The following is a 26,911-nucleotide window of genomic DNA, read 5'->3' on the forward strand; positions in this document are numbered from 1 at the left end:
GTAGCATGCATGTCCAAAGCGTATTCGATTTATAGTAGTAATATATTTACGAGGAGCTTTGAAATTCTGAAACCAGGTTGTTTGAGGTATAGTTGGTTGTAAAGAGGTATACCTTTTATGGTTTGTAGAACAGTAATGTTTCCATTGCTCTTTCCATCTAAGTTGCTGATTTTTTTTGAAAATCGTAGTAACATCTGATGTATTAAGCATATATTTCAACGTAGAGCAAGTTGTTACACTCATTTTAGCCAAATGATCTACATATTCATTATGTTTGAGACCAATATGTGCTTTGACCCAAATAAATTTTATGTTGACTCCAGTCGATGATAAATGATACAATCGATCTTTTATTTCAAATATGTAGGGGTTGCTAAATGTTGAGGGCAATTCAATGTTTTTTATGCTCTGCAAAACTGAAAGGCAATCTGACAGAATTAAAATATGTCTATTGCAGGTATTTTTAACATGTAAGATAATATATATATATATATATATATATATATATATATATATATATATATATATATATATATATATATATATATATATATATATATATATATATATCATTGCTGTCCCATGTAAGATAATATATGTGTTTTTCATAAATCAATACCTAGTATACAGTGAAAGAGTTGTAATAGTCCAAAGATGTTAAGGAAAGCACATATTGAGTATCCAATTCGAGCTCTGATTTCAACATCCGGGTCTCTATCTTTGGTTATTCATTTGAATGTTAGCTTGTAGATTTGGAATTTGGACGTTTGCTTTGATATGAACGAAGAAACAGAGTTAGAAAATAATTTAGTTTAATCAATCAGGATAGGAAACGCTGTTTTGTTACTCAGACACAAACTTTTCAACCAAGACTAGACGCTGAAGGGAAGAAAATTCCCATCAACTGAAGAAACACGACTGTTATTAGTTGGCTTTTACACACTACTCTCTAGTATAAAGGGGGTTGTATAAGCATAGCCAGCTTCCGGTACAGATGATGTGGTCAATAAAGAAGTCTAAAGATTAACTGTGGTTTTAATCATATATTTATGTAATTCATTAATTATTGATCATTATAACGACAATTTTCAGCTACGTAAGAATCGTTGCAGAATGATTTCAGTGGATACATTGTTCTGTACTGGTAAGTGTTTAATTAACTGTACGTGAACTCCCGACAATTGGTTTTTTTCTCTGAGTACGTTGGAAACTTAAGTTCTCCATGACCAACAGCTTATCCTGTTCCCGCGCCAGTCAACCATTTGTTCTACTCTAAGGTGTTGTATCCCATCAAATAAAACTACGCTAATAAAAAAAATTTATTCATAGTATGCATTAACCTTATAAATCAACGTCATTTTTCTGACAACATTCATATAAATTTTAAAAATGAAAGAATAAGAGAGATAGTTTATTTCAAAAACAGATCCGCGGAAAATCGATAACTCAGTTCGTACCTATATATACAAATCAACAAACATATCTTAGATTTAGGGAATGACATTAAATAAGCATAAAAATACACAATCGGGCGTTATAAATATTTCGTATCGAGTATTTTTTCTGTAGTAAAGTATAATAAGTGCCAAACCTGGCGAACCTTATCGAATGTACTTGAAAATCGCTCATTTACGTTTGTATGGATTCATACATTTAGTAAATGTGATAATGAATGTTCTGGTCAACCCGTCACAAAGCATTCTTCAAAATTAATCAAACTTTTATATCATATACCACTCAATTAAAGCTGCACAAAATGGGCATAGAAATAAACGAGAGTTTCAGTATAATTCTCTCTAGAGGTACATCTCCAAAGTTTAGGTCAATAATCAAGTTTTTTTACCATTGTCACTTTCATACACAGTTCGATTTAGATAAAAATCTTCTAACTTCGAGTATTCTATGAGTTATTCGTTTTACGACCTCACTAACAATGTATCTGCTTCCCATAATCAATTTTTATTATTTTTTGTAATCAAAACGGTAATTAGAAGTGGTAAGTCTCCTAAAAATAGATACAATGATCTTACAACAGCAAACTATGACCCCAATTCGATTTGTCATATCACAGATAGATCATCTTAAAAAAGGCATCGAGATTGAAGAACACTCGGGAAGTCTTAACAAAAAATGACAGAACCGGATTACTCTTTACACTTACTGCCTAGTAGTAAAAGAAACCGCCTAAATTACCTTGTAATAACCCCTCTATATGATAATCTCTCCACAGTCCGCATTCGTTTTCTTATACCACGAAGTATTTGAGAAGCAATCGAGATTGAGAAACCCCCTAATTGTGTTAACAAAATATCTGACACCACCCGATTATCGTAACATATTTTACCTTGCGTCGATTTAATAAGTACCTTCTAAATCGCCGCAAAGTTTTTTCCACTGCTTTAGCTAAATCAGCTTGAGCAAAATCCTCTCCCAACATCACATCTACATCCACAACACAAAAGCAAACAGTAATAAACCTACTATAAGATCGCCTGACAGACCCTGAATGTTTTAACAGACGATATGACGACACCCCCGATTACTTTTCGACATTTATTATCTAGCTGTAATTAAGGAACCGCCTAAATTACCATAAAGCTCCTTTTGTACAGTAATAGTCCCACTATACGGTAATCCCTCTACAGTTCGCATTTGAGAAGCAATCGAGATTGAGAAACACACCGATTGTGTCAACAAAATATCTCACAGCACCCGGTTATCTTCATGTTTCACCGCAGCAAAGTTTTTTCCGCTACTTTCGTCGAACCAGCTCGAGCAAAATACTCTCCAAATGTCACATCTATAAAAGCATACAATAATAATCCTACTATATGATCACCTGACAGATCCCGGTTGTTTCAACAAACGATATGGCAGCACCTGATTACTTTTCAGCATTTGTTACCTAGTGGTGATTTGACATTGACAGTGTAAAAGCCTTGACATGCCAGTACAAGCAACAAGCGACAGTAACGTTTACATAAGGGATTGGAATCTTAGGAAGACTACCTGACAAAGATCAAGTACTGAAGATGATTCTACGAAGAGCGTTAACAATATCAGATATACAGACGACACGATTATAATACCAAAACGCTTGCAAGAGAAGTTGCAAGTTAATTAATCCAAAATACTATACATTCTTACATATATAACTTATATTTTGTATCACTTGCTCGGCAATTTTCAGAAATACATTACTACAAAACGAATTTTCCGTTAATATTGTCCATTTTTGAAATAAGTCTCGCAATCCGTTATTTAATGATTATTTTGAGTACATTGTTCCTTGAGTTGTTCAGGTTTAAATACTCCCTTCTCGGTGATGATTCCTTCGATCAAAGCTGCGGGTGTGACATCAAAAGCGGAATTCCAGCATGAAATACCTGCAAAAAAAATAACAAAGACTGAGTTGGATAATGCCACATACAAATAGAAAATAAAAATTCGTAAAAATTATTTTGCAACATCCACAACCAAACAGAGCTTATAGATTTGTAAGACCCCTACGAAGTAGGCAACACGCTATGCACTGAATTAAAAACTATCTCATCTGAGTATGATAGGTAATCATTTTCTGTTTTATGTTGCAAATCTTTGTTTTAGTTACGTTAATTTAGGCATAGATGCGAAGATACTTGTAGAAATTGAACGTATTCAACTGTATGACTCCACTTTTATATATTTTATAATTTCGGACCTCAAATAGGATCAGATTCTACCTCTACGTGGTCCAGCTACTTTCTTCGCGACCGTCCACAGCGTCTTGCCCTTATGGATTTTATCTATAATCTTTTATCACAACAATGGCGCAGAGGTTACAACCCAGACGATATATTTGTCAGGATTGGAGACCAGGTGACAAAAAGCGCCCTCTCAAAAACACAGCACAGACCAATAACTTGCCTTTTGAACGCGGCAATCAGATACGAAATTGTTCCGTTCAGGAGAAGGTTCAATTTCACTAAAGCAAAATGGGAAAAATTCGCTGAAGAATTAGATCAAGAAGTTTTCCAACTAGAACCGTGCTCTGATTCATACGATAAATTTGTACCAAAAAAATATATTCTTAGAGGTTGCCGAAACGAATAAATAGCGGGGCTAAATGAAGAATCTAAACTCCTACTTAAAAGATACGAGCAGCTATATAAATACGATCCCTTTTCGGAACAACAATACAGGCCGGGGAGGAAGTGCTACATGCGATATCCGCCAACAGAACCGACAGGTGGCTAGACATGAAACAAAACAGCAGCAGCAAAAGTCACACCTGATCAGATAGCCCATCGTCTCCTGACCAATGGTAAGATGACATCAAGGAAGAACAATGTGAGAGTACAACGAAGTATCGACGAAAAACAGGATGCTTTAGGTATACTCGTTTTCATCGTTCTTGGCGTGTGCCTGAAATAAGCTACTACGGAATTTTTAATATTCGTCTCTCTCTGATACACAGATGCGTAATTCAATTGTGAGAGTCACGTTCGTCATGGTAAAGTGCGATGAGAAGGGAATGAAGAGACCACTCACGTCTCCTAGTATTGTAGCAATAACACCGATGCGTTTGGCTGATACGGTGTCGGTGATGTTCGGCCTCTTTACGAATACAGATAGCTGGCAGTGACGTGTTTTTTTTTAACATGTTACCCTGATCTGTGCAGGTTTGAAGTAGCTGATGAAATAGTTTTTATAGGTAAACAGTTTTTAATTAATTAATAGTTTGAGCTCTTACTGTGTGAAATTCCATTACATAAAATAATGCTCTCGACACCTTAAAAATTCCAGTTTATTATAAATTAACTCTCTCTCTCTCTTCCGATACCCATTGCAATAATGACTTGTGGCATTGTTCTTGAATGAGCTGGCTAATAGGTTTATAATTGTAGCAATTACCATTGATATTTTATGTTGTTTTAGTCGATTTTAGTCAGTCATTGTTGGAATTTGTTCCGAACAGTTTTACTTATTATTTTTTGTTATGAATAACTAACTGTTCTATTTAATAAAAAAAATGCCAGGAAAACGATAACAGGAGAAATGCGACAATGTGTAGTTCATTTATTGGAGTATTTTAAAAAAGAAAACAACGGACCTTTGCTTTCGTTATCATCGGTACATGAACGAGTAGCGGACGCTTTGAAAATCAGTCTTCGCACAGTGACAAGAATAAAGAGTGAATACAAGACAGGGGCAGCTCTTACTACACCAGGAGAGTCACGTAATGTACAAAAAAAAAGACTAATGATGTCAGCGTACTATACTTAAAAGGAGAGATTAGAAATGTACTGTATGGCATGAAAGCAAAAAGGAGAGCACGTTACAATTAAAGTTCTAAATACACAATTAAGAAACAAGCATCTCTATGACGGTTCAGATACAAGTTTGTGGAGTCTTATGAAAAATTGTGGGTTTTCATACAAACTAGAAAATAGTAGACGAGTGCTATGTGAGAAATCATGTATTGTCTCCAAACGACTGTATTTTTTGAGGCATTATATGAGAAATTTTTTAAGTCCAAGCCCACTTCAGTTCGTTTTTTTAGATGAAACATGGATATTCCTAAAAGGGGCATATAAACGTACTTGGCAAGATGACTGTGTGAAAAGCATCAGAAAAGGGCACGAAAATACAGGTAAACGCTTTGTTGTTTTACATGCCGGAAGTAGGCAAGGATTTGTTAAAGATGCTGGATTACTGTTTTCTACGAAATCGAAGAGTGCAGACTATCATGATTCTATGGATAAAGAGTCTTTTAAAAAGTGGGTCTCCGAAAAGCTGATACCAATATTGGAGGAACCATTTCTAATTATTATGGATCATGTCTCATACCATAGCTCTTTAATAGAAAAGTTACCGAATGCCAGTTGGAAAAAATCGTACTTACAAGAATGGTTACGAGCGAAAAAAATAATTTTTTACGACGATTCGGGCAAGACAGAGCTATTGAGTCTTTGTCGCCAGAATAAACCACAAAATACCAGGTACGTTATAGACGAGCTACTCCAAGAACATGGGCATCAGGTTTTGAGATTTCCTCCATATCACTGTCAATATAAAACGATTGAGTTGGTCTGGGGCATTTCTAAACAATACTATGATCGTCATATTGGAGAACATGGACGTGGAGATGAAACAGTGAAAAAAGTTTGGGGCGATGCATTAGCTGAGGCAACACCTGCAGTGTGGGCGAGTTGTGTTAACCATACTGAAAAATTAATTCAGGACGACTGGGCAAAAATGGTCACATATGATGAAAATGAAAGTAGGATTATCATCGATTTGGCGGAAGATTCCAATGATGAAGACAGTTCCAGAGAAGACGCTGACTGATTAGCTAATTAATCAAGGTCAGTACGTTGTAACAGTTCAGAATTCGCTACAGTGCTTAAAACTTAAAAAATCTGTATCATTTTTTAATTAAAGTGGGTTAAAGTGGGTTTTTTGGGTATATTTCAAAATCCTTTTAAAATGTACTTTTCGTTATATCCTGTCCTATTGTACTGCAAGCTAGAAAAATACTTCTTCGCAATTTATACGTATATTCCGTTATTAGAAATTTAATGAAAAATAATTTATAATTTTCTTTTATAACTATTATTTCGTTTGACATGCTACATTTTGCTCCGCCACTGGAGGAGGTAAACGAATCGAGCTTAGACAAGGAAAGACAGATGAAACAACTTATTGCAAGTGTTTTTACACGCACACGCCAAGAACGATGAAAACGATTATACCTCTTTTGTCTGGAGAAGATGAGAGGTGCGATCCACCAAATGAAAGATAATAAAGTGGCTGGCCTGGACGATATACGAACAGAACAAATAAAGCTTCTTCTTCTTGTAGTTCCTTCTCCTATCGGAGGTTGGATATCATCACAGCTATCCTTACCTTATTGGCGGCTGTTCTAAAAAGATCTACTGAGCTGCAACTATACCACTCTCTTAGGTTTCTCAGCCAGGAAATTCTTCGTCTTCCTATGGATCTTTTACCCTTGATTTTACCTTGCATTATGAGCCTTAATATCTCATATTTCGCACCTCTGGTAATGTGGCCTAAATATTCCAGCTTTCTTGTTTTGATGTGCTTTATGACCTACACACAAATAAAGCACTTTGGGCCAAAAACCCTACAGTGGCTCGTAAAAATGATGAACTGCTGATTTGGAACATTCCAAATTCCCAAAATCTGGAAGAAAGCTAGAATGGTGGACCTCTTAAAACCAGGAAAGGATCCGGATGATACAAAGAGTTTTACACCTGTCTCTCTTTTGTGTCACCTTTTCAAGGCGTTCGAAATAATGATACTGAACCGGATCGCTGAATCTGTGGACACTAAAATTATTCCTGAACAAGCAGGGTTTAGACCGGGAAAATGCTGCTGCAGTCAAACTCTTAATCTCACCCAACATATTGAAGATGGGTTTGAACGGAAAGAAATAACAGGAGTAGCGTTAATAGATCTGACTGCCGCCTATGACACAGTTAACCATCAACAGCTGCTGGTAAAACTCTACGAAATTACAAAGGATTTCCGACTAATAAAGTTAATGAAATATCTTCTCCAGAATAGACGCTTCTACGTAACACTCCAGTTCAAGAACAGTCGGTGGAGGGATCAAAAAAATGGACTCCCACAGGGAAGTGTCCTCGCGCCGATGCTATAGAACATTTACACCAACGACCAACCCAAAAACCAACAAACAAGACAGTTTATTTCCGCGGATGATACAGCTGTGGCACCTCAGGAAAGTACCTTCAATGAAGTCGAAGTAAAACTGACAGATGCCCTAGAAGACTTGGCACTATACTATGACGAAAACCATCTGAAACCCAATCCTACAAAAACCTAGGTGTGTTTTCCACCTTAGAAACAAGCATGCCCGAAGGACACTGGAGGTGAAATGGCATGGTCAGATGCTGGAACACAATGAGACGCCAAAATACCTCGGCGTACGTGTGGATAGAACTCTGTCTTATCGATATCACTGTCAAGATGTCAAGAAAAAAGTAAGCGCCAGAAATAATATCATCCGCAAATTAACAAATACAAAATGGGGAGCACAACCACACACTCTCCGTATTTCTGCCTTAGCATTATGTTTTTCTGCCGCCGAGTTTGGAGCCCCAGCGTGAGAAAACTCTGCTCACGCTAAAAACGTTGATGTTGCGTTAAATGAAACGGTTCGTATAATATCTGGTTGCCTGAAACCGACACCTATCGAAGAAGTCACGTCAGAGATAGAACGAAAGAAGCAGGAGACGGATCGAAGACACACCTTGTATGACCACCGAGTTCAGCCAAGTAGACTAAGATCTCGGAAAAGCTTTCTGAAAAAATCACGATCCCTTCTCGAAGAGCCAGAGACGCGCCGAATACACCTATGGTATCCTGAAGAAATGGGGATACCAGGAGGACGATATCTGCGACTGTGGCACGGTTCAGAATAGTCACCATCTACTATCATGCACAGAGATGAGAGAGACCTGCACAGAAGAAGACCTATTTATAGCGAATGACAGGGCCATCTATGTGGCCAACCATTGGAAATACAAAATTTAAAGCTGTTGGTGTTCCGGACAACGAAAGTAAGTAAGTACCACAACCTCTTTGTCAGGCAAACGTTTAGCCCACAGCGTTCTACCAGCGCACTTACATCTTCCTACGATAACTAGATGATGGTATAGCTTTTAGTTTTCTGCATTTCTTCTTTGATGCATTCTCCATGTTTCGTATCCGTAGGTTGACCATAGGTTAAAAAATAGTAATTTAAAAAGATGGTGTTCAAGTAAACAATTGCAAATTTTTAAACCTGTGAAATCGACATAGGTCCACGGAGATACTGAAAAACAGATATACCTCCATCTTCCCGCACTTTCAGTAAATTAAAAAGACACCGCCTACTTTGGCGGTCTTAAATAAAAATAATTCTGCCTATTTGCTATACACGGTTGAAACTCCGCAAAAAAGGAAAAGAACACATTGCAACAATACGAGCCTATCATAGCTTTGACAGAACCGCTTATGTGCTGTTTACTATTAATTACGCTATATTAGAAATCACAGTTAGAATGCAGCGTTGGTCTTACGGCGCGCAGCGATGCCGCTCATGTTGGCATAGTGGTAGATGTGTGGTAGTTTGGCGATAGACTAGAGAAATCGCGCGGACCGTACGCGCTTCGTTTCAAAAATCTTAACTCATTAATTTAACTGACTTAAATAAAAGAATAAACAAAAAAAAAACAAATTAATTCTATAAAAAATGCCTGTATATATAAAACATCTAATACCTCGTAAATACTTACATACATATATACAAAAAATGCAAGTAGTATAGTCATGTATTTACAACTGGTATTTAAACAGGTAACACAAAATATTGCATCGCCTTATTTTGCCAAATATTTGCTTCGTTATTATTGTTTAATTGCCATTCTGGCTGAAATAACCAATAATGGTTTAAAATATCATTTCTTGTTGGCTCACAAATTCCCAAACGATCATAAAATTACGTCTCATGTTTGAAGCATTACTAGCGTTATAGATCTCAAAAATTCGGTAATCTTCAGTCATAAGTCTTCAAATTTTGCGCTTTTTCACGAAAGTGACGAAGTGATAAATTTTGTTGTCCACATAAACCTACACAAAATAATCACTTAGGACTAAGTCGACTGAACGAGTTGGTAACTAAATCGTTTTCTTCGCCAATATTATCCGCCAATGCATCAAGAAAAATCGTAATGACAACTTTCCTTATAACAAAAAGTTAGGCATTATTATTCTACAATAGATTTAGGGATTAAAGTAGCCTCTTGTTGAATCTACTGCTCCTTGTCGTAACATACCACTGTCGCCGATATAAATCTTACATTTTCACTTCTTGGACTTCAGACCTCAGTATATTTATGTCCTACACATATTGAGAGTAAACTTGACTTACCTTTCGCAGCTATTCTGTGTTCTCCGACGTGAGTCATTTCTCTGTCGGGTCTCTCCTCGATGACGATGTGATCTCCGCTGGGTATAGACACGTCGATAGACGTGAAAGGTGCTGCTACGTAGAAAGGCACGCCGTGGTACTTGGCAAGAACGGCAATTTGATAGGTTCCTATTTTATTGGCAGTGTCTCCATTTGCAGCTACCTATATCGAAGAAAAAATTAGATATAACATATTAAACGAATTAAAATTTTGATTTTGCCATTATCGAAGAATTAACAGATGAATATCGCTTCGAAACAGAAGACTTTTACCTTTGGACCTGATCCGACCAGTTTGAAGTTAGCTGACATGACGTTGAACGTGAGATTTGACGTGGAACATGACATTTAACCGGCATTTTGCGTGGAATGTGACATTTTACGTGACATTTGGCGTGAAACATGATATCTGAAGTGACGTTTTGACATAAAATCTGACGTTGGAAGTGAATCGCAACATTTTACAGGACTCTTGCCGTTTTCACATCACATTTCACGTTTTATCCAGGTTTTTCAGAGTTTTGCAAATTAAATGTCACGTTACACATCAGATCCGTCAATAGTAGGATCAGGTCCAAAGGTTTTTACAAGTATTCTATTCTCAAGTGATCTCCATTTACTAGCGTTAAGGTGATCTTCCTGTATGTAATACATCCTGTTTGACTTAAAGAATCATGTATAACTTAATGAAATGGATAAGATTAGCTGAAAGAAACCTTGCAGCTATCCGGATCGAAAGGACCATGGAGAGCAGAAGTAAAATTTGACCAGAAGGGGAGACCAGGATTTATGAAATATTGAACGTCTTGAGCGGAGAAAATAATCCTGTAGGCTCTTATTGACCGTAGGATTCACTTCTAGAGTAGCGTATACCTGTCTATCTAGTTTATAATCTTAGTACTACACTAAAACAGTTCTTACCCTATCGGCACCAACTACGACCGCGCTAATGTGTCTGAATTTCATAACAGCTGCTACCATACTATCAACTATGAGGGTGGCTGGAATTTTATCGTGAACTAGTTCGTAAGCAGTCAGTCTTGCACCTTGGTTGTAGGGTCTTGTTTCAGTGCAATATACGTGTTCTAAAATAAAGAAAAATGCCAAAAAATATATCAGTACACTTAAATATATAGAGTAAAAAGTTCAAAAAATCAACATAGATCAGATAAATGTTGCAATTAAGTAAATAATTATTATTTCGAAGATTAGTCCAGTTAATTAAAGAAGAAGTCCAATTACGTCTTCTTCTTATGATGACAGCAGCTTGTCTAGCTTTTGGTGAGCTTGCCTTGGCAGTTTTAGCTTTTTGCTTAGACGGCGTTTTCAATTTTTCCTCTAGTGAAGTTGGAACTTGCTGCAGAATATAATGCACTTTTAGGTGCCAATTTCTTTTCAAATTTCTTCGTCTTGTCCGGTTTTTCCCTGTCATCGTTGCAACTTTTTTACAAGCGAAGATCAAGCCAAGCATAGAAAGGAAAAGAATCTCATAACTGTGTTTGAGGAAATGGTACTAATGCATTTAAAATCAAAATAGACACGATTATTACCAATTTACCAAGAAAGTGTTTTAAATGAAATAAATAAAAGTTTAAGTCTTTAGAAAAATAATAATGTGACGATCGTCACCCTGCCTATCGACTAGTCTAGAAGGCGGCACGGAGTTTCGCCTCGATGATCTATCATTCGAAAAGGCCATGAAATAAATCTAGAAATTCACAAAATGTATATAAAGAACGATTTAGATTTTTAAAAGATTAGTCTAAATTATTCGAGAGAAAGATACTGAGAAAAGTATATGGCCCGGTGCAAGACCCGGTGCAGGAGAAACAACGAGGTTAATGAACTGAATGAAGGGTATGACATTGTAAAATTTGTGAAAAGTCAAAGTTACATTGGAAGCCAGTAGGAAGGCGGAAAAAAGGAAGGCCCAGGACGAGATGGTTGGATGACGTGGAAGACGACCTGAAAACCATGAATATAAGACAATGGAGGAGAAGGGCCCAAGAGAGATCTGAATGGAAGGACATACCCAGACAGGCAAAGACCCATCCAGGGTTATGATGCCAAAAGAAGAAGAAGTCTAAATTATAAATTCGTATTGTCACGTAATAAATAAAAATATTATAAATTAATTAGTTGTGTTAGTATAAATAAATTAAAAGAAGTGTTATAATACTGTACGTAAATTAAAGACTAAAATATCAATAAATAAATAAAAACAGTGCAATAATTTGCAAAATAACAAACACAAGAGGAAAAACAGTAACAAATAGAGAAGAATAATACTTCAGGCAGAGAACGCTTTTTTCGGACCACTGAGAAACGTTAGTGAATAAAACAATTGCAATTCAAGCTACAGTTTTTTTTTAATTATTATTATTAAATATCTAGTGGAGGCCTAACCGCCTATAAACACAGCGTGCGACAAAATGGACGACGATTTGCGAATCATATACACAAACTGGATACGAAGTTGTAAAGATAGAGATTCAAATGTTCAAAAAGAGATTTTTTCAAGAACGACTGCTTAAATAACAAGAATAGCAGCGACGATAGCCAATCGCAGATGTGATAAGGACATATAAGAACTTCTTGATTTTTCTACGCAATTTTAGGCATATTGTTTGTTTTCGAACATTTTTCAGGTTTGTTTGGAAGTACTAATCGTATTTTTCGATCATTCAACTAAAACTTAGATATAAAACCATAGACCACAAAAACATAATTTTAAAAATATTGTTTGTCATCGCTGTTATCACTAATACCGTTGCCAAACATTTGTCGATAACTGTTTTATACGGATGTATATATATATATATATATATATATATATATATATATATATATATATATATATATATATATATATAAGATTTACAGAGGATTCCTCGGCTTTGATGAAGTGATACGCCGAATATATAAATAAACGGCGAAAGGAGCACAAACTTTCCGTGTATGAATTGGTATCAATAGACTATGATAACGTTATTTCTGTATGCTCTATGTCTTCAGACAGTCGGGTATTTTGGTCATAAAAAAGCATCACCTACTTTGGTAACCTTTTTTGAGCGATACTAAATGTGTAAAAGATTTACAAGATTTCAGCAAGAGCTTTGCTACAGCTTTGATGAATTGAGTTTGACGAATTGTGCTCCTTTCGCCGTTTATTTATATATTCGGTGTCTCAATTCATATACAGATTCATATTACTGCTAATATTGTATTGCATTGTTTTGGAATAATAATTTTTTTAAAATTTGTTTACAAATAGCAGCCAAAATCACAATATTAAATGTTATAAAAATTTACGGATCAAAATAACTAACTTGCCAAACATAAAATTCACGTGGATTCAGCCAACGAGGAATTTGAAATCAATAATCGATTACTGTATATGCAAAGAAAACTCCACAATAAAGGTTAATAACGTTAGAGTCCATCGAGGAGCAGAATGTGGATCTGATCACCATTTGCTTAAAGCGTCACTACTATTTACATTTAAAGGAAGCCAACGACAAAATGAAAACTAAAGTTCAATGATACTGCAAGACATTTCAACAAAGAGATATAATCTACAAGGTTTTGAAAATGAGTCTACCCAGTTTCTGTATCGAATGAGGTTGAATCTGAAATTGCACGATGTTTGTTACTCCTCACCAATTAATACGTACGAAATTATGAAAGCTCTTGACGAAGCTGCAATGGAAGCTATTGGAGAAGTGGATAGCATAAAAAATAGAAATGAATGGTGGAATAAAGAAATAGAAGATCTTGTGGGGAAGAAGAAGAATATGTATAACAAATGGCTAGCAACAAAGGACCCTTACTATCGACCTACTATTGGCTACCAAAAATATGATATTTCCTACCGCGAAGAAATTGAAATAACACCAGAAGAAATTAAAAACACGCCAACGCTATGAAAAATGTAAGGCTCCAGGACAAGGGGAGTACCCATTGAACTGATTAAATATGGCCTCCTGACAAACTATTTCATCTATTGGCTTATACTTTTAATTTATTCTTGAGAGGAGAAGAGCTACCTCCAGAATGGAAAACTGCATATATCAGCAATCTATACAAAAATAAAGGCGACAGAAAAGATTGTAAGAACTACCGAGGGCTTAGTGTAACTAACTCAATCTGTAGAGTCTACGGGAAGATAATTAAAAGTCGAATTGAAGATTGCTGAATAGAACATAATATGGAGACACACATGGTATTTATTGATCTTCAAAAAGCGTATGACAGTGTCCCATTAGCCAAGCTATGGCAGGTGCTAGAAGACAAGAATATTCCACCGATTTACATTAATGGGACTGTAAGGGAGTTGTACGATGATATGACGAGTGTAATAAAGATTGGACAAAAAGTGACAAAAAAGATAAAAGTGACCAAAGGACTTCGCCAAAGCTGCTGCATTGCACCTACACTCTTTAAGATTTATTTGGAGGGGGTTTTGGATATTTGGAAAAGAAAATGTGAACCTATGGGTGTTAAAATTGGAGACCATACACTGTACAGCTTGCATTTTGCTGATGACCAAGTAATACTTGCAGAAGATCAAGATGATATCCACTACATGTTACGAAAAATAGATGAAGAATATACTAAGTGGGGCTTATCAATTAATCCATCAAAAACAGAGTACGTAGTAGTGGGAGGTGAAGGAAAGCACTTAGAACTAGGAAGCAAACAAATTCAAAATACTGATAGCTATAAATATCTCGTTGTAAACATTACAAACAATGGTCGGAATACAAAAGAAATAGCTACTAGAATTGGTCAAGGAAATTCAGCAATACGTCAACTGAATAGTATACTTTGGAATAACCACATCACCCGAAACACAAAAATTAGGATATACAAAAGTATCATAGAAAGCATTGCTACATATGGTTCAGAGCTTTGGGTAATAAATAAAAATGACGCATCCAAAATAAAAGCAATGGAAATGAATTATTGGAGAAGATGTTGCCAACTCCCTAGAAGAGATAGAGTCAGGAATACTGAAATCAGAGAGCGTATGGGCATAGACATTGACGTCCTGGAAACTATAGAATGCAAAAGGCTGAAATGGTATGGCCATGTAGAAAGGATGAATGATCAACGATGGCCAAAGAGAATATTACAGTGGATCCCCACCAACCGCAGGAAAAAGGGAAGACCAAGAAGATCGTGGAGACAAGAAGTAAAAGGTGCAATGGAAGATAGGGGTCTACAAGTAGATGACTGGAACGATCGCAAGCGTTGGAAGCTAGGTTGCGAGAAACGGCGGCAGCTGTAATAAACTCGTTATATATATATATATATATATATATATATATATATATATATATATATATATATATATATATATATATATATACATAAAGCTACAGAAAGTAAAATACTTTTTCACGAATATGACGCACGCGTCGTCCAAACTGCTCTAGCTACCATAGTTTCTTTTTTAAATTTAATTTTATATAAGAATAAAATAAAACGGTCATGCTGCTGAAAGGATTCGACTTTGTACAGACAGATCTCTGTAGATTACAAGTCTGTCTCCTATGTCACTCAGGCAATGCAGATCGAGTTAAGATGGTTTATAACACATCTCTCTCCTCTGCTCTAGCTATTATATTTTATGAGAAAGTATGTTTTCCTCAGTGTTTTTGTACATCCTCAGTGTTTTTGTATCTCTTTAAAGACTGAGATTCAAATGTTAACCTAATATAAACAAAAGTTCTCCTGTAGTTGTCTTCATGATTTACTCTATTTCACTTTCCTTCCTTTGCTTCCTATTTCTATCATTGTTTTTTCTAATACATTTTTCATATCAAACAAAAAGAACAAAAAACGGCAATCAAATATGATTAAAATTGGTTCTACAACTGAAAAATGTTTTAAGACTATAAAAATCCTACTTACCTAGTCTTTTCATGTTGTGCAGGGTCCGAACAACACCTAGGGCGGTACCATAACCAGCTGTAGCTAAAGACCCCGTATTGCAGTGAGTCAAAATCCGTACGAGGTTATCTCCACTAACTCTAGACAGAATATCTTTGGCACCATAATCACCTATAGCTGTATTGTCGGCTATGTCCTTCGTTAACATATCCTCAATAGTCTTTGTGAACCTAAATGATAATAATACAAAATAGATAAAGATAAAAAATGTTTTTTCTGTCTGATTTGAATCCAAGTACTTAAAAAAATACATTCAAATCAAAGAACAAAATCTTATTGTTACCTTGTGGTATTTCAGGTTTTATCAAATATTTCAGAGGTAAACCACAAATTACCAAAACCGTGACAAGTCACTATTAAATTGAGATAAAAGAAATCATTAATCAAAAACAATGTGGATGAGGTGAAATAAAGAACGTGGATGTTAGCCTAGCACTGAAAGACATTATAATTCAGAATTAAGATACATTACTACATTTGTTTAAAAATTTCAATTTCAGCGGCATTTAATTTAAAATTTTTTTATGGGTCCACATGTCACCGATATATCGCACCTTTAATAAAACAAAATAACTCAAAAATCACAGTTTGTTGGAATTTGCAGTCAAAGTTTTTAACTTTTGCACAGTACAGTTTAAAAATTCATTTCAAAAAAATTAAACAGGTCGGAGGAATTCTAAAGGTTGAAGTGGATCGTTTAATTAGTAAGCTCTTAGATTTTAGTAAATACTAATCCTCTCGTCTATTGTTAAGGGTGCAAATTTGTTATTCTTTTGATAGTTCATAGCTATTTCACTTTATGATTAAACATATATTCTGCGGCTATGAAATAATTATTCTACATGATGCTTTTATTTTTAAATGAACTGTCATGTTAAATAAACAATTAGGTTTGTTGCAGTTTCGATATAAAAACTTTAAGTTGACACTGAATTAATCCTAGTTGTGTCTATATTTTCTTAAACGCAAAATGAATTTTTGTTTTCTGTATACTATTTATTTAGCGTATGGCTACATCACAGGTTCATATATATACATATATATAAATTATATAAATTACAAACAACAGTAAATACAAAAATATTATTCTACAAACAAACATCTAGATTATAAATATATTCGATTGACTCTTTTGTAGCAGCCAGGAAATCCGAAGGGTTGCCGTTATACGATCTAATCGGGCATTCCTCTACCATGTGTTTTACTGTTTGCCTTTCGGCGCCGCAGTCGCAATTTGGTGATTGTATTTTTCCCCATCTAAAAAGTGAGTCGGAACATCTGCCACAGTTCGTCCTTATTCTATTGAGTGTGGTCCAAATTGGTCTCGGTTGGTTGAAGCCCTCAGGTTTGCTTGTAACACATGGCATGTTCCAGTTAGCTGGTGCAGCGTTATTCTCCCATTGTTCTCTCCACCGTTCAGTTACATTAAAGTTTTGATCTACTAGCCTTTTTGCTGTTTTTAGAGGCGGGTGTCTTGAACGGAGCCTATTTATGTCTCTGGCGGAAGTTCCGACATGGGAGCGGAGCTCAGGATCAGTATTGATTTTTGTAAATTCTCTGACAAGGGCATGTTCCCGGCGGATGGGTGGTGGGGCTATATGACTCAAAGCTGGTAACCAGTAAGTGGGCGTGGCCTTGATTGTGCCCGATATAGTTCGCATGGCTTGGTTGAGTTGGACATCAACACGGTGAGTATGTGGACTGTTTATCCATACTGGTGCACAGTATTCCGCTACGGGTATACCAGTCCTAATGCTGTCGATCTAAGTGTGGGTGCTGAGGAGCCCCATGTAGTGCCGCAGAGCTTTTGCAGGAAGTTGTTACGAGTTCGGAGTTTTGCAGCAGTCTTAGTAAGATGCTCTTTAAAGTTTAGCGTTCTGTCAAGTGTAACACCTAAGTATTTTGGGTGTTTATTATAGTTAAGGAGTCTATCCTCAAAATGGATTTGAGGTTGATAGTTGGCCATCTTGTTGTTCAAATGGAAGCAGGACACTTCTGTCTTAGTTGGATTGGGTTGCAATCTCCATTTGCGGAAATAATTCCCTAGGGCATTTAAATCGTTTGTTAGAATGCGTTCAGTGACCTCGAATTCTTTATGACTTGCGGCAACCGTCCAGTCGTCTGCGTATCCAAACTTTTTTGATGTGGTTTCTGGCATGTCTGCTATGTAGAGGCTGAAAAGCATGGGAGCCAGCACGGATCCTTGTGGAAGTCCATTATTCAGTTTTCTTTGGGTACTAGTCTTGTCTCCCAATATAACTTTAAAACATCTGTTGGATAGAATGGCGTTAATAACCTCAGTGGTCTTTCTGCATGCGATTATTCGCATTAATTTATATATTGCCCCTTGTCGCCACACAGTGTCGTAAGCAGCAGATAGATCGATGAAGACAGCGGTTGTTTTTTGTATACTGAATATACGGCTTATTCGTTTATTTATCTTTATTAACAAAATTGCCTAATTACAAAATTAAACTAAAACATAACTTAACACTATAATAATAAAATGAAAGGATGTTAATATATTTAAAAAAATAAACCGAAAATGTAAAATAGATTGAAAAGGAAAAGACAGTTAAGATTTGATTTCACGTACAGGGCGCCTGCGCATCAGCTTATACGTATTTCGGAATAATAGGCCTCATCAGAACGGCTTTCGCAGTCGCTCTGAACGTGAAAATAAATCTTTTCTGTCTTAGGAAGCAACTCTAACATGGCTTCGTATAGACGCAAATAGCGACATCTGATAATAAAATCCGTAAACTAATTTTCGAAACCAAATTCAGAATTTCGCTTTAATCTGTGCCTTCTAAGAATTGCAAGGCAAAACAGACGTTGATAAAGATGTTATTAGAGACATGGGGAATCTAAAAATTGCATTCCACAACATATCTCCTCAACTAAGCAAAATTCTTAGCGAATTGGTTTCTTGTACTGGTACAGAGTATATCGGAATAAAAAGGAAAAGACAGTTAAGATTTGATTTCACGTACAGGGCGCCTGCGCATCCGCTTATACGTATTTCGGCCTAATAGGCCTCATCAGAACGGCTTTCGCAGTCACTCTGAACGTGAAAATAAATCTTTTCTGTCTTAGGAAGCAACTCTAACATGGCTTCGTATAGACGCAAATAGCGACATCTGTTAATAAAATCCGTAAACTAATTTTCGAAACCAAATTCAGAATTTCGCTTTAATCTGTGCCTTCTAAGAATTGCAAGGCAAAACAGACGTTGATAAAGATGTTATTAGAGACATGGGGAATCTAAAAATTGCATTCCACAACATATCTCCTCAACTAAGCAAAATTCTTAGCGAATTGGTTTCTTGTACTCGTACAGAGTATATCGGAATAAAAAGGAAAAGACAGTTAAGATTTGATTTCACGTACAGGGCGCCTGCGCATCCGCTTATACGTATTTCGGCCTAATAGGCCTCACCTTCGCTAAGAATTTTGCTTAGTTGAGGAGATATGTTGTGGAATGCAATTTTTAGATTCCCCATGTCTCTAATAACATCTTTATCAACGTCTGTTTTGCCTTGCAATTCTTAGAAGGCACAGATTAAAGCGAAATTCTGAATTTGGTTTCGAAAATTAGTTTACGGATTGTAAAATAGATTGTTTCAAGAAACTTGTGTGGCTACTCTCAACTACGGCACAACGTTTACCTTAGAACTATGAATTAAACAATCGTTTAAATTATTAAATTATATAATTCGGAGTAAAAAGAAGGAACAAATCCCTTAGCAATGCTTGTAAATCTTTCCGTTTGTTTGTACTCAGTTTTTGTGTTTTTCTGTATAGGCGGATTTGAGTGTTATTTCCGTTATTAATCTTATTGACGTGACAACGTCTTAAATTAGGTTGTGGCTCGGAGTCATTTAAGAAAAAGTGTAACGCCCGCTCACGTCTGTTACAGTGAGTCACCGAACGAGAGAAAGGCCCGCCGGACCGGCGAATGCCTTGCGTCTCTCTCCCACTCAAACATGATCGGTCCGCTGCGCGCGGCACTAGAGAATTAGGCGCGTTGAATCGCTAAAGTTGAAAATCGTTGAAAGTATCGTCAGCTGTGTCTGTAGTGAAAATGTGGAGTGCTTACAGTGTCCTATTTTAGGGGGAACCACCAGTATCAGATATAATTTTAGGAAATTACCTAGGGACCTATATTCTTTTATAATATTGCTATGGATTTATCCATTTAATATTGAGCAATGATTGTAAACATTCTTTATAGTTTAAACTTCAATGAAAATTATTAACTGTGTCTAAAGACATATATGATATGAGGTATTTTACCCAAGAGTATTAAGTATAATGAATATACATAAAAACATAATTTTGTTTTCTTAGGATTTAACATTTTGTCAGCACATTATCTCAAATTCACACTTAAATCAATATGTTTTTACTATTAGGTCTGTTGAATGTTTGTTCTTTACACAAAATTTAGTCTATACTTCATATTTATTAAAGGCGGTAAAATATACATTACAATTCAGTTGTTTATAAACCACTTTCAAAGCATAAAGAACCTTTTAAGCTTTGTTTATATTATTTTGTGTATATTAATTGAGTTAATTGGAGTAGCCCACTTTGATACAAAAATACAGTCAATTTATGGATATTTCAAGGTGACAATCTAAAAAAAGCTGATTTCCTCCCATGCATTTTATTAGAAACACTTGAAATTTAAAAAAAATTTAAAAATCGTAAGATGTAAGACCTTAATCGTGAGATCGTGAGATTTGTCTTCAATTCGTGAGTAGATTCGTCATTTACAACAACTACAACAATAAAGGTAAATAATTGTACACTAATATTTCATTATCGTAAACTATGATTGATTGATTAATTGTTAGATTGACACAAAAGTTGAGAAACTGAGTTTATAGCGGCAATTCCTTGTTCCTATTGTGCAATTTAATAATATTCATATCAATAAATATTCTACCGAGAAAAAGACGTTGTCACGTAAAATCTTCGCCCGTAAAACCGACTTTACAGGCAACCGATTTTTTTTTTTTTTCGTTTGTTCCTTACATCTACTTGTTTATAGGTCTCATCCCTGTATGATGTCTTATAAAGAAAATCGTAGGATTATCTTTGTTCGCTTGTATTGCTTTGATTTCGTTCCAGTTAACATTTTCATCCTCTATATTAATCGTAAAGTTATACCCCCTTCTTGCAAACCTTTTAAATCATGAAATGATTGGTAATTCATCTCGTGCACAATTAAAGGTGGGTTCGAGTCTTTGGCATTCCTTATTAAAGTTACATATTGGTCAGGAGTGTAAATACATCCAGATTTCAAGTTCTTTTTAACTTCTTTCTCAATAAGACTGTGCACACTATCGGCTTCGTTCTGCGTGTGGCTACGTATTTAAAATTTATATGTAATTCTCTTAATTTTTAACGTGTGCACAACGAATAAATACAGAGACGTTATATACTTATTTTTGTTTTGGCTACAGCAATTGTCTGAATAGAATATGACTTCTTTTTCATCATCGCCCTTTCACTTATATTTTTTAAATAGGCCCATATGCATGAACCAATTTCTATAAAACCACGTTTTGCATCACATTCAGACCAAAAATAACAGTGTACATTTTTATATGCCTGCTTAGATTCTTTCTGTGTCAGTTCCGATACCGTTAAATTGTAACAGTTTAGTTTTGATTTATAATAAAATAAAGAAGACTGATCTGTAGGACATTGCAGCACAGCTTCTAAGTCATATATAGCTACTTTTACATTTTGGCTGACTTTCTTTCTGTCATTCAATTTCTCAGCCCTACTCCAGTTTTTTTCTTCTAAATGTGTTTTATATTTTTGTTCAAGGTCTTCATTTTCATTAGCATTAGTTGTAGGCATTACACAGATCGCATTGATCTTTTTTGGTTGGAAGAAACCGATATTAAATTCAGTTGTGAATATTTTATAATTGGTAATATATGTATTAATTTATTTATTGTTCCGCTCTTGTTCTAATTTAAAATCATTGTATAAATCCTTAATCGTTTTGCTTCCTTCTATGTATTCTCTTGAAGTAGAAGCATGTAGGTAGTGAGATTAAATCCTTGCTATAGAGTTAATATGCCCCTTGATGTCAAAGAAAAATCTAAAGCCTGACTCACTAAAACCATCTAAAACTATTATTGGACAGCTCTGGACTGGGCTATACTTTGTATGTAATTTGTTTGAAATATATCAAGATATTATATGAATTTAAAAAAATAATCATTCTACAGCCATTTAGCTGAAATAAATTAAAATTCTGGTTCTAAACAACTTATTTATTATAGATATTTCTACAAAAATCTGAAACCTAGCTGACTAAAATACCCTTAAACTATTTTTGGACACCTCTCCACTGGACTATACTTGGTAAATTATGTCAAAATTATTGACATGTATTAAATTGAACAAAAAACTCATCCTACAACTTTTTAGCCCGAGTATACTCAAATTCTAGTAGTAAACGACCTTCCGGGTGCATTTCTACAAAAGTCCAAAACCTGGCTCACTAAAATCAATTTAAACTATTTTTAGACATCTCTCAACTGGACTATACTTAGTAAACTATGTGAAATGTATCGACATGTTGTATGAAATTAACAAAAAACCCATTCTACAACCTTCTGGCTCAAGCATACTCAAATTATATGCTTGTAATTATACCTTGTAAATTATTTAATATCTATCAACATATAAGAAATTTAATAAAAAAGCTCATTCATGTCTTTAACAGCTCTGGACAGATGCCACTATTTCTTTAATAAAACAAAATACCCCATGAAATTCATCACTTGATGAATTAAAAAACAAATGAAGTAAAAAAACAAATTAAACTAATAAACTAAAAATAAATGAATGATACTCACTTTGCTTTCATCTCTTGAACATCAACTTTTTCATCGTTGCACAACTGGTTGGCCAAATCTATCAGATCTTCAGCAGCAATTTTCATGTTAACAGCGGTTGGTCTGGAAGACACTAAATAGTTCAATTTCCCCTCGATCTCTTGCCTCATCTGCTTCTTGGAATCATATTTTTCGCTGTGCAATTCAACTGCTAAACTTAAACATCCTACTATAGCTATGGCAGGTGCTCCTCTTACCTGCCGAATAACCAATGCTGTGTAGTTTTTTATTATTTATGTAGAACACATATTTGAATAAAAAGAGTAGAGGTAAAGTAAAAGAATGGATAGGTCTAATTTTTGGACTGTAATGAACTAATTTTAACACAATGTCAAAACTAGTAATTAAAATTGATCTGATGCATTAGTAGAGGTAAAAATAATAACAACATAACTTTAAGATGCCCTTAAGATATGGCGTGAATATACTAGCACTCCAAGAAACAAAGCAAAAAAGAAATATTCACAATATACATAGGTGATTACATGTTCTTTATGACATTCAAAAAAAGGGTGATGACTGGGTGTTTAGAATAGATTTTATACTTTAAAAATAATAATAATAACAAAGCTAGCTGGTTTAAGCCCATTTCAGAAACAATATGCAGCCTTAGACTGAACATTAATAAGTATTGTGAATGTACATGTCTTAAACCAAAAAAGGAAGATGAAAAAAAAGATTTTTTATGAAAGCATAGAAAATTACTTCAATTCAGTATCAAAATACGATATAAGAATAATACTGGAAGACTTCATCAACAATATTGGCAACATCAATATAATAAGTTTATTGGACAAGTTTATGATAACCCAAGTAGTCAAAGCAGCACAATTAGAGATAGTGCAAACACTCCTGACCACAGCGCAGTAGACGAAATTTGGTTTACAATAGAACCTTTCTGCCTTTACGTGAATTATGACTCTGCCTTCGCACAGCTCCATGGTCAGGAGTGTTTGCACTATCTCTAACATGGTTAGGACATTTAGAAAGGATGAATAATGAAAGGGTGCCTAAAACACTGACAAAACAGAGATGGATGAAAAGAGAAGACTTCATAGACCAATAGAAAGACAATTAGCTGAAGCAGAAAAGGATCTTTAAGAAAAAGGTGTTCAAAATTGAAAATTGTGGTTTTACCCCCCTGTTCACCCTATTAAAGTGTGGCAAAAAGAAATTGATATTGAGTCTTCTTCTTCTTCATGTGCCTTGTCCGTTCCGAACGTTGGCAATCAACATGGCTATTCTGACTTTGTTTACAGCAGATCTGAATAGTTCAGCAGATGACAATGCCGCAAGTTTTGGAGCCACGAGTGTCTTCTCCTCCCTGGACCCCTTCTGCTGTCTATTTTCCCTTGAACGATCAGCTGTAGTACTCTATATTTATTATGTCTCATAACGTGACCCAAGTATTCCAACTTTCTTTTCTTTATAGTTATTCCTACCTCTCTCTCTTTACCTATCCGGCATAGTACCTCTTCGTTGGTCACGTGCTCAGTCCAGGATATACATAATATACGTCGGTAAACCCACATTTCGAAGGCCTCTACTTTTTTCATCAATGTTGCGGTCATTGTCCACGCCTCCATTCCATATAACAAAACCGGGAATACATAACATTTCAGAAGTCGAATTTTGAGAGGTAGGGTGAGGCTTTTAGAGGTGAAAATTTGCTTCATGCTAGTGAACGATGCCTTTTCTACTCTTATACGTATTTCCTTCACTTGAGTTAACTGTTGTTCCCAAGTAGATAAAGTTGCATATGGTTTTATTACTTAGTTAAAAGTTAACAAATATATGAGGCTCAGTTTTGACTTAAATTTGCAAAACATTTTATTGAAGCAATTTCAACTCAGTCCAGTTTTAAAGGTTGTATCATCTAGATTCCTTTAACTGTAAACTATTTTTCAATTTCATACTAGTTTTCTCACAATATTCACAAAAAGTGATGACTTTTTTCATCTAATTTAAGAAACAATCACATTCAAAAAATGGCCCATTTTCATAGTTTTTTCAATGATTCTACCATTACTGCTTGGTCTAATATGAATATGTTTCTCCAAAAGGGTAACAAACTGATTAAGGATAAAAAAAATCACCAGCAACTGTAGTTTTCCAAAAATCTAGTTATTCTAGTACTTTTCTTAAATTCTAACTATGTCTCTAACAACAGAAAGGTTCTGTAATGCTTCTGCTCAAGAAATAATCCAGATAAATGTTACTACCTCTACTAATCACCTAATAAAATCTAGAACTTGACAGAATTGTGATGGTAGGACCTTTTCTGTAGTTAATCCAATGTACATCAACATAATGTTGACTATAATATAACCATTTAGTAAGGAGATTCCAGTTATACCCTTACAAAATGTGGAAACCTTCATAAATTTGATAAATAAATGCTTATCAAAAAGCTTAAACAAAAAACAGTAAATAAAGCATTATTAGTAGTTGGATCAACTGTATTTGGGTATTATATATTTTAGTTTCTGAAATATCACATGTTAAGTGTCTAAGATTCAGTAGTGATATAAATCTAGACAGAAAGAAAAGAAATTTTTCTAGAAAATATAAATTTTCAGTCAGAATAAAATTTTTCTGGAAAACTTTCAAACCAAAAACTTTAGAGAATGTTTTGATAGATTTTCAAGGACACTAAGTAAGTTGAAAATGAAAACAACTATCTTCAAACTATCAAAAGTTGTGGCAGTTAAGAATCTATTAGGAACATACATTCCAGTGGACACCTGTAAAAAAGCTGACCAGAAAAACCTAGTCCCAAAGCAGAATTTTATTTGGGAAGTAACATTACTAGGTACATACTCACATGTGCATGTCTCAGATCATTTTATTGACATTGTTGGGCACTCAGAAAACAAAATTGTTTAGTTGTGATTTGTTTTCCACATAAAATATATTATTATTAAAACATGTTTTAAGAAACAATTTAACAGCAAGAACCACCTAGAGATAAAAATAGAAGTGTATATCTTGTAGTATAGGGAAATGACAGCTTTAACAACTTTGTCCAGAATTGCATTAATACTTAGTGTGAAGTAGAATATCCACCAGACCATTTTTTTGTTTGTTTTACTAATAACATAGGTCATACAGGAAACATACTATAATATGGTTTATAATGTATATAGTATAAATATTTTGTCTCACTACACACAGAAGACACATGAAAAATGAACTACAAATGCATTAGCTAGACTATCACTTATTCTAACTGGAATTTAGAAGAAAATGAATCGATCTAATCTAATCTTTATCAACACCATGTAAATTAATAACAGGTTATAATGTTAATACCTAGTAGCTTGTTTGTTTTGTTATAATTCACACCATTGTTTTAGCAGTATCACATCAACATTGTATAGAATATTTATAAATATACCCCTTTCATTAAAACTTTAAATACTTGAGACATTATATTTAGCAATTCCGATATAGAAATGTTATAAATAACGTTTACTTCTACTAGTTTGATCAAAAGTTCTAAACATAAAGTTACCTAACCTAACTTATTGCACAAGTTGTGAAATACATACCTGCATTTTATTTATAACTTTCCAACCATCCTCGACACCTTTAACTTGGATATACTTAGTTTGTGCTGGTAAAAGTAGCTGGTCTAAGATCTCTAGCGAATTATTATCATATTTAATCGCCCGCAGAGTCATTTTAACCTCACTTATCAAATCACCGCTGTTAAAGAGGATTTCTTTGGTGGTTTGATAAAAGCGTACAGACAAATAATTTACATCTTATCTGCACAAAAGTTGATATCGGTTACTTAATTGGAATAAACATTAGATTGTTTAATTAATAGTTTTGGCTCTACGTCCGGCAAAAATGACAGCAATCTGAGAAATGTATGTTTTAATTTAATCCCGTGTTACCATTGCCAGATTATTTTAATTAAAACATTAAGAACATACTTCCAGGTGTAATTTGAATTTATACATCTTTAAATATATGATTTTATTCTAATATAAGTAAAAATAACTCAATTACTTTGCATTTTTTATATTACGGTTTTCACTACACAACCGAT

The 26,911-nt window shown here is 34.8% G+C and overlaps 1 protein-coding gene across 2 annotated transcripts; it reads right to left on the minus strand.

Moving 5' to 3' along the window:
- Positions 1 to 1,305: 1,305 nt before the first annotated feature.
- Positions 1,306 to 26,911, minus strand: LOC140447453 (methylthioribose-1-phosphate isomerase). Of its 2 annotated transcripts, none has more exons than XM_072540111.1 (6): positions 26,406 to 26,911; positions 22,816 to 23,051; positions 15,893 to 16,101; positions 10,898 to 11,061; positions 9,938 to 10,139; positions 1,306 to 3,386 (listed from the first exon to the last, which is right to left on the minus strand). In XM_072540111.1, exons 1-6 carry the CDS (start codon positions 26,535 to 26,537, stop codon positions 3,262 to 3,264), a joined length of 1,068 nt encoding a protein of 355 aa, XP_072396212.1. In that variant the 5' UTR covers positions 26,538 to 26,911; the 3' UTR covers positions 1,306 to 3,261. The 2 variants fall into 2 exon arrangements, with proteins under 2 accessions (XP_072396212.1, XP_072396213.1); XM_072540112.1 differs by lacking the exon at positions 26,406 to 26,911 and adding an exon at positions 26,167 to 26,190.

Source organism: Diabrotica undecimpunctata, chromosome 8, assembly GCF_040954645.1.
Source record: "Diabrotica undecimpunctata isolate CICGRU chromosome 8, icDiaUnde3, whole genome shotgun sequence".
Classification (NCBI taxonomy): domain Eukaryota; kingdom Metazoa; phylum Arthropoda; class Insecta; order Coleoptera; family Chrysomelidae; genus Diabrotica; species Diabrotica undecimpunctata.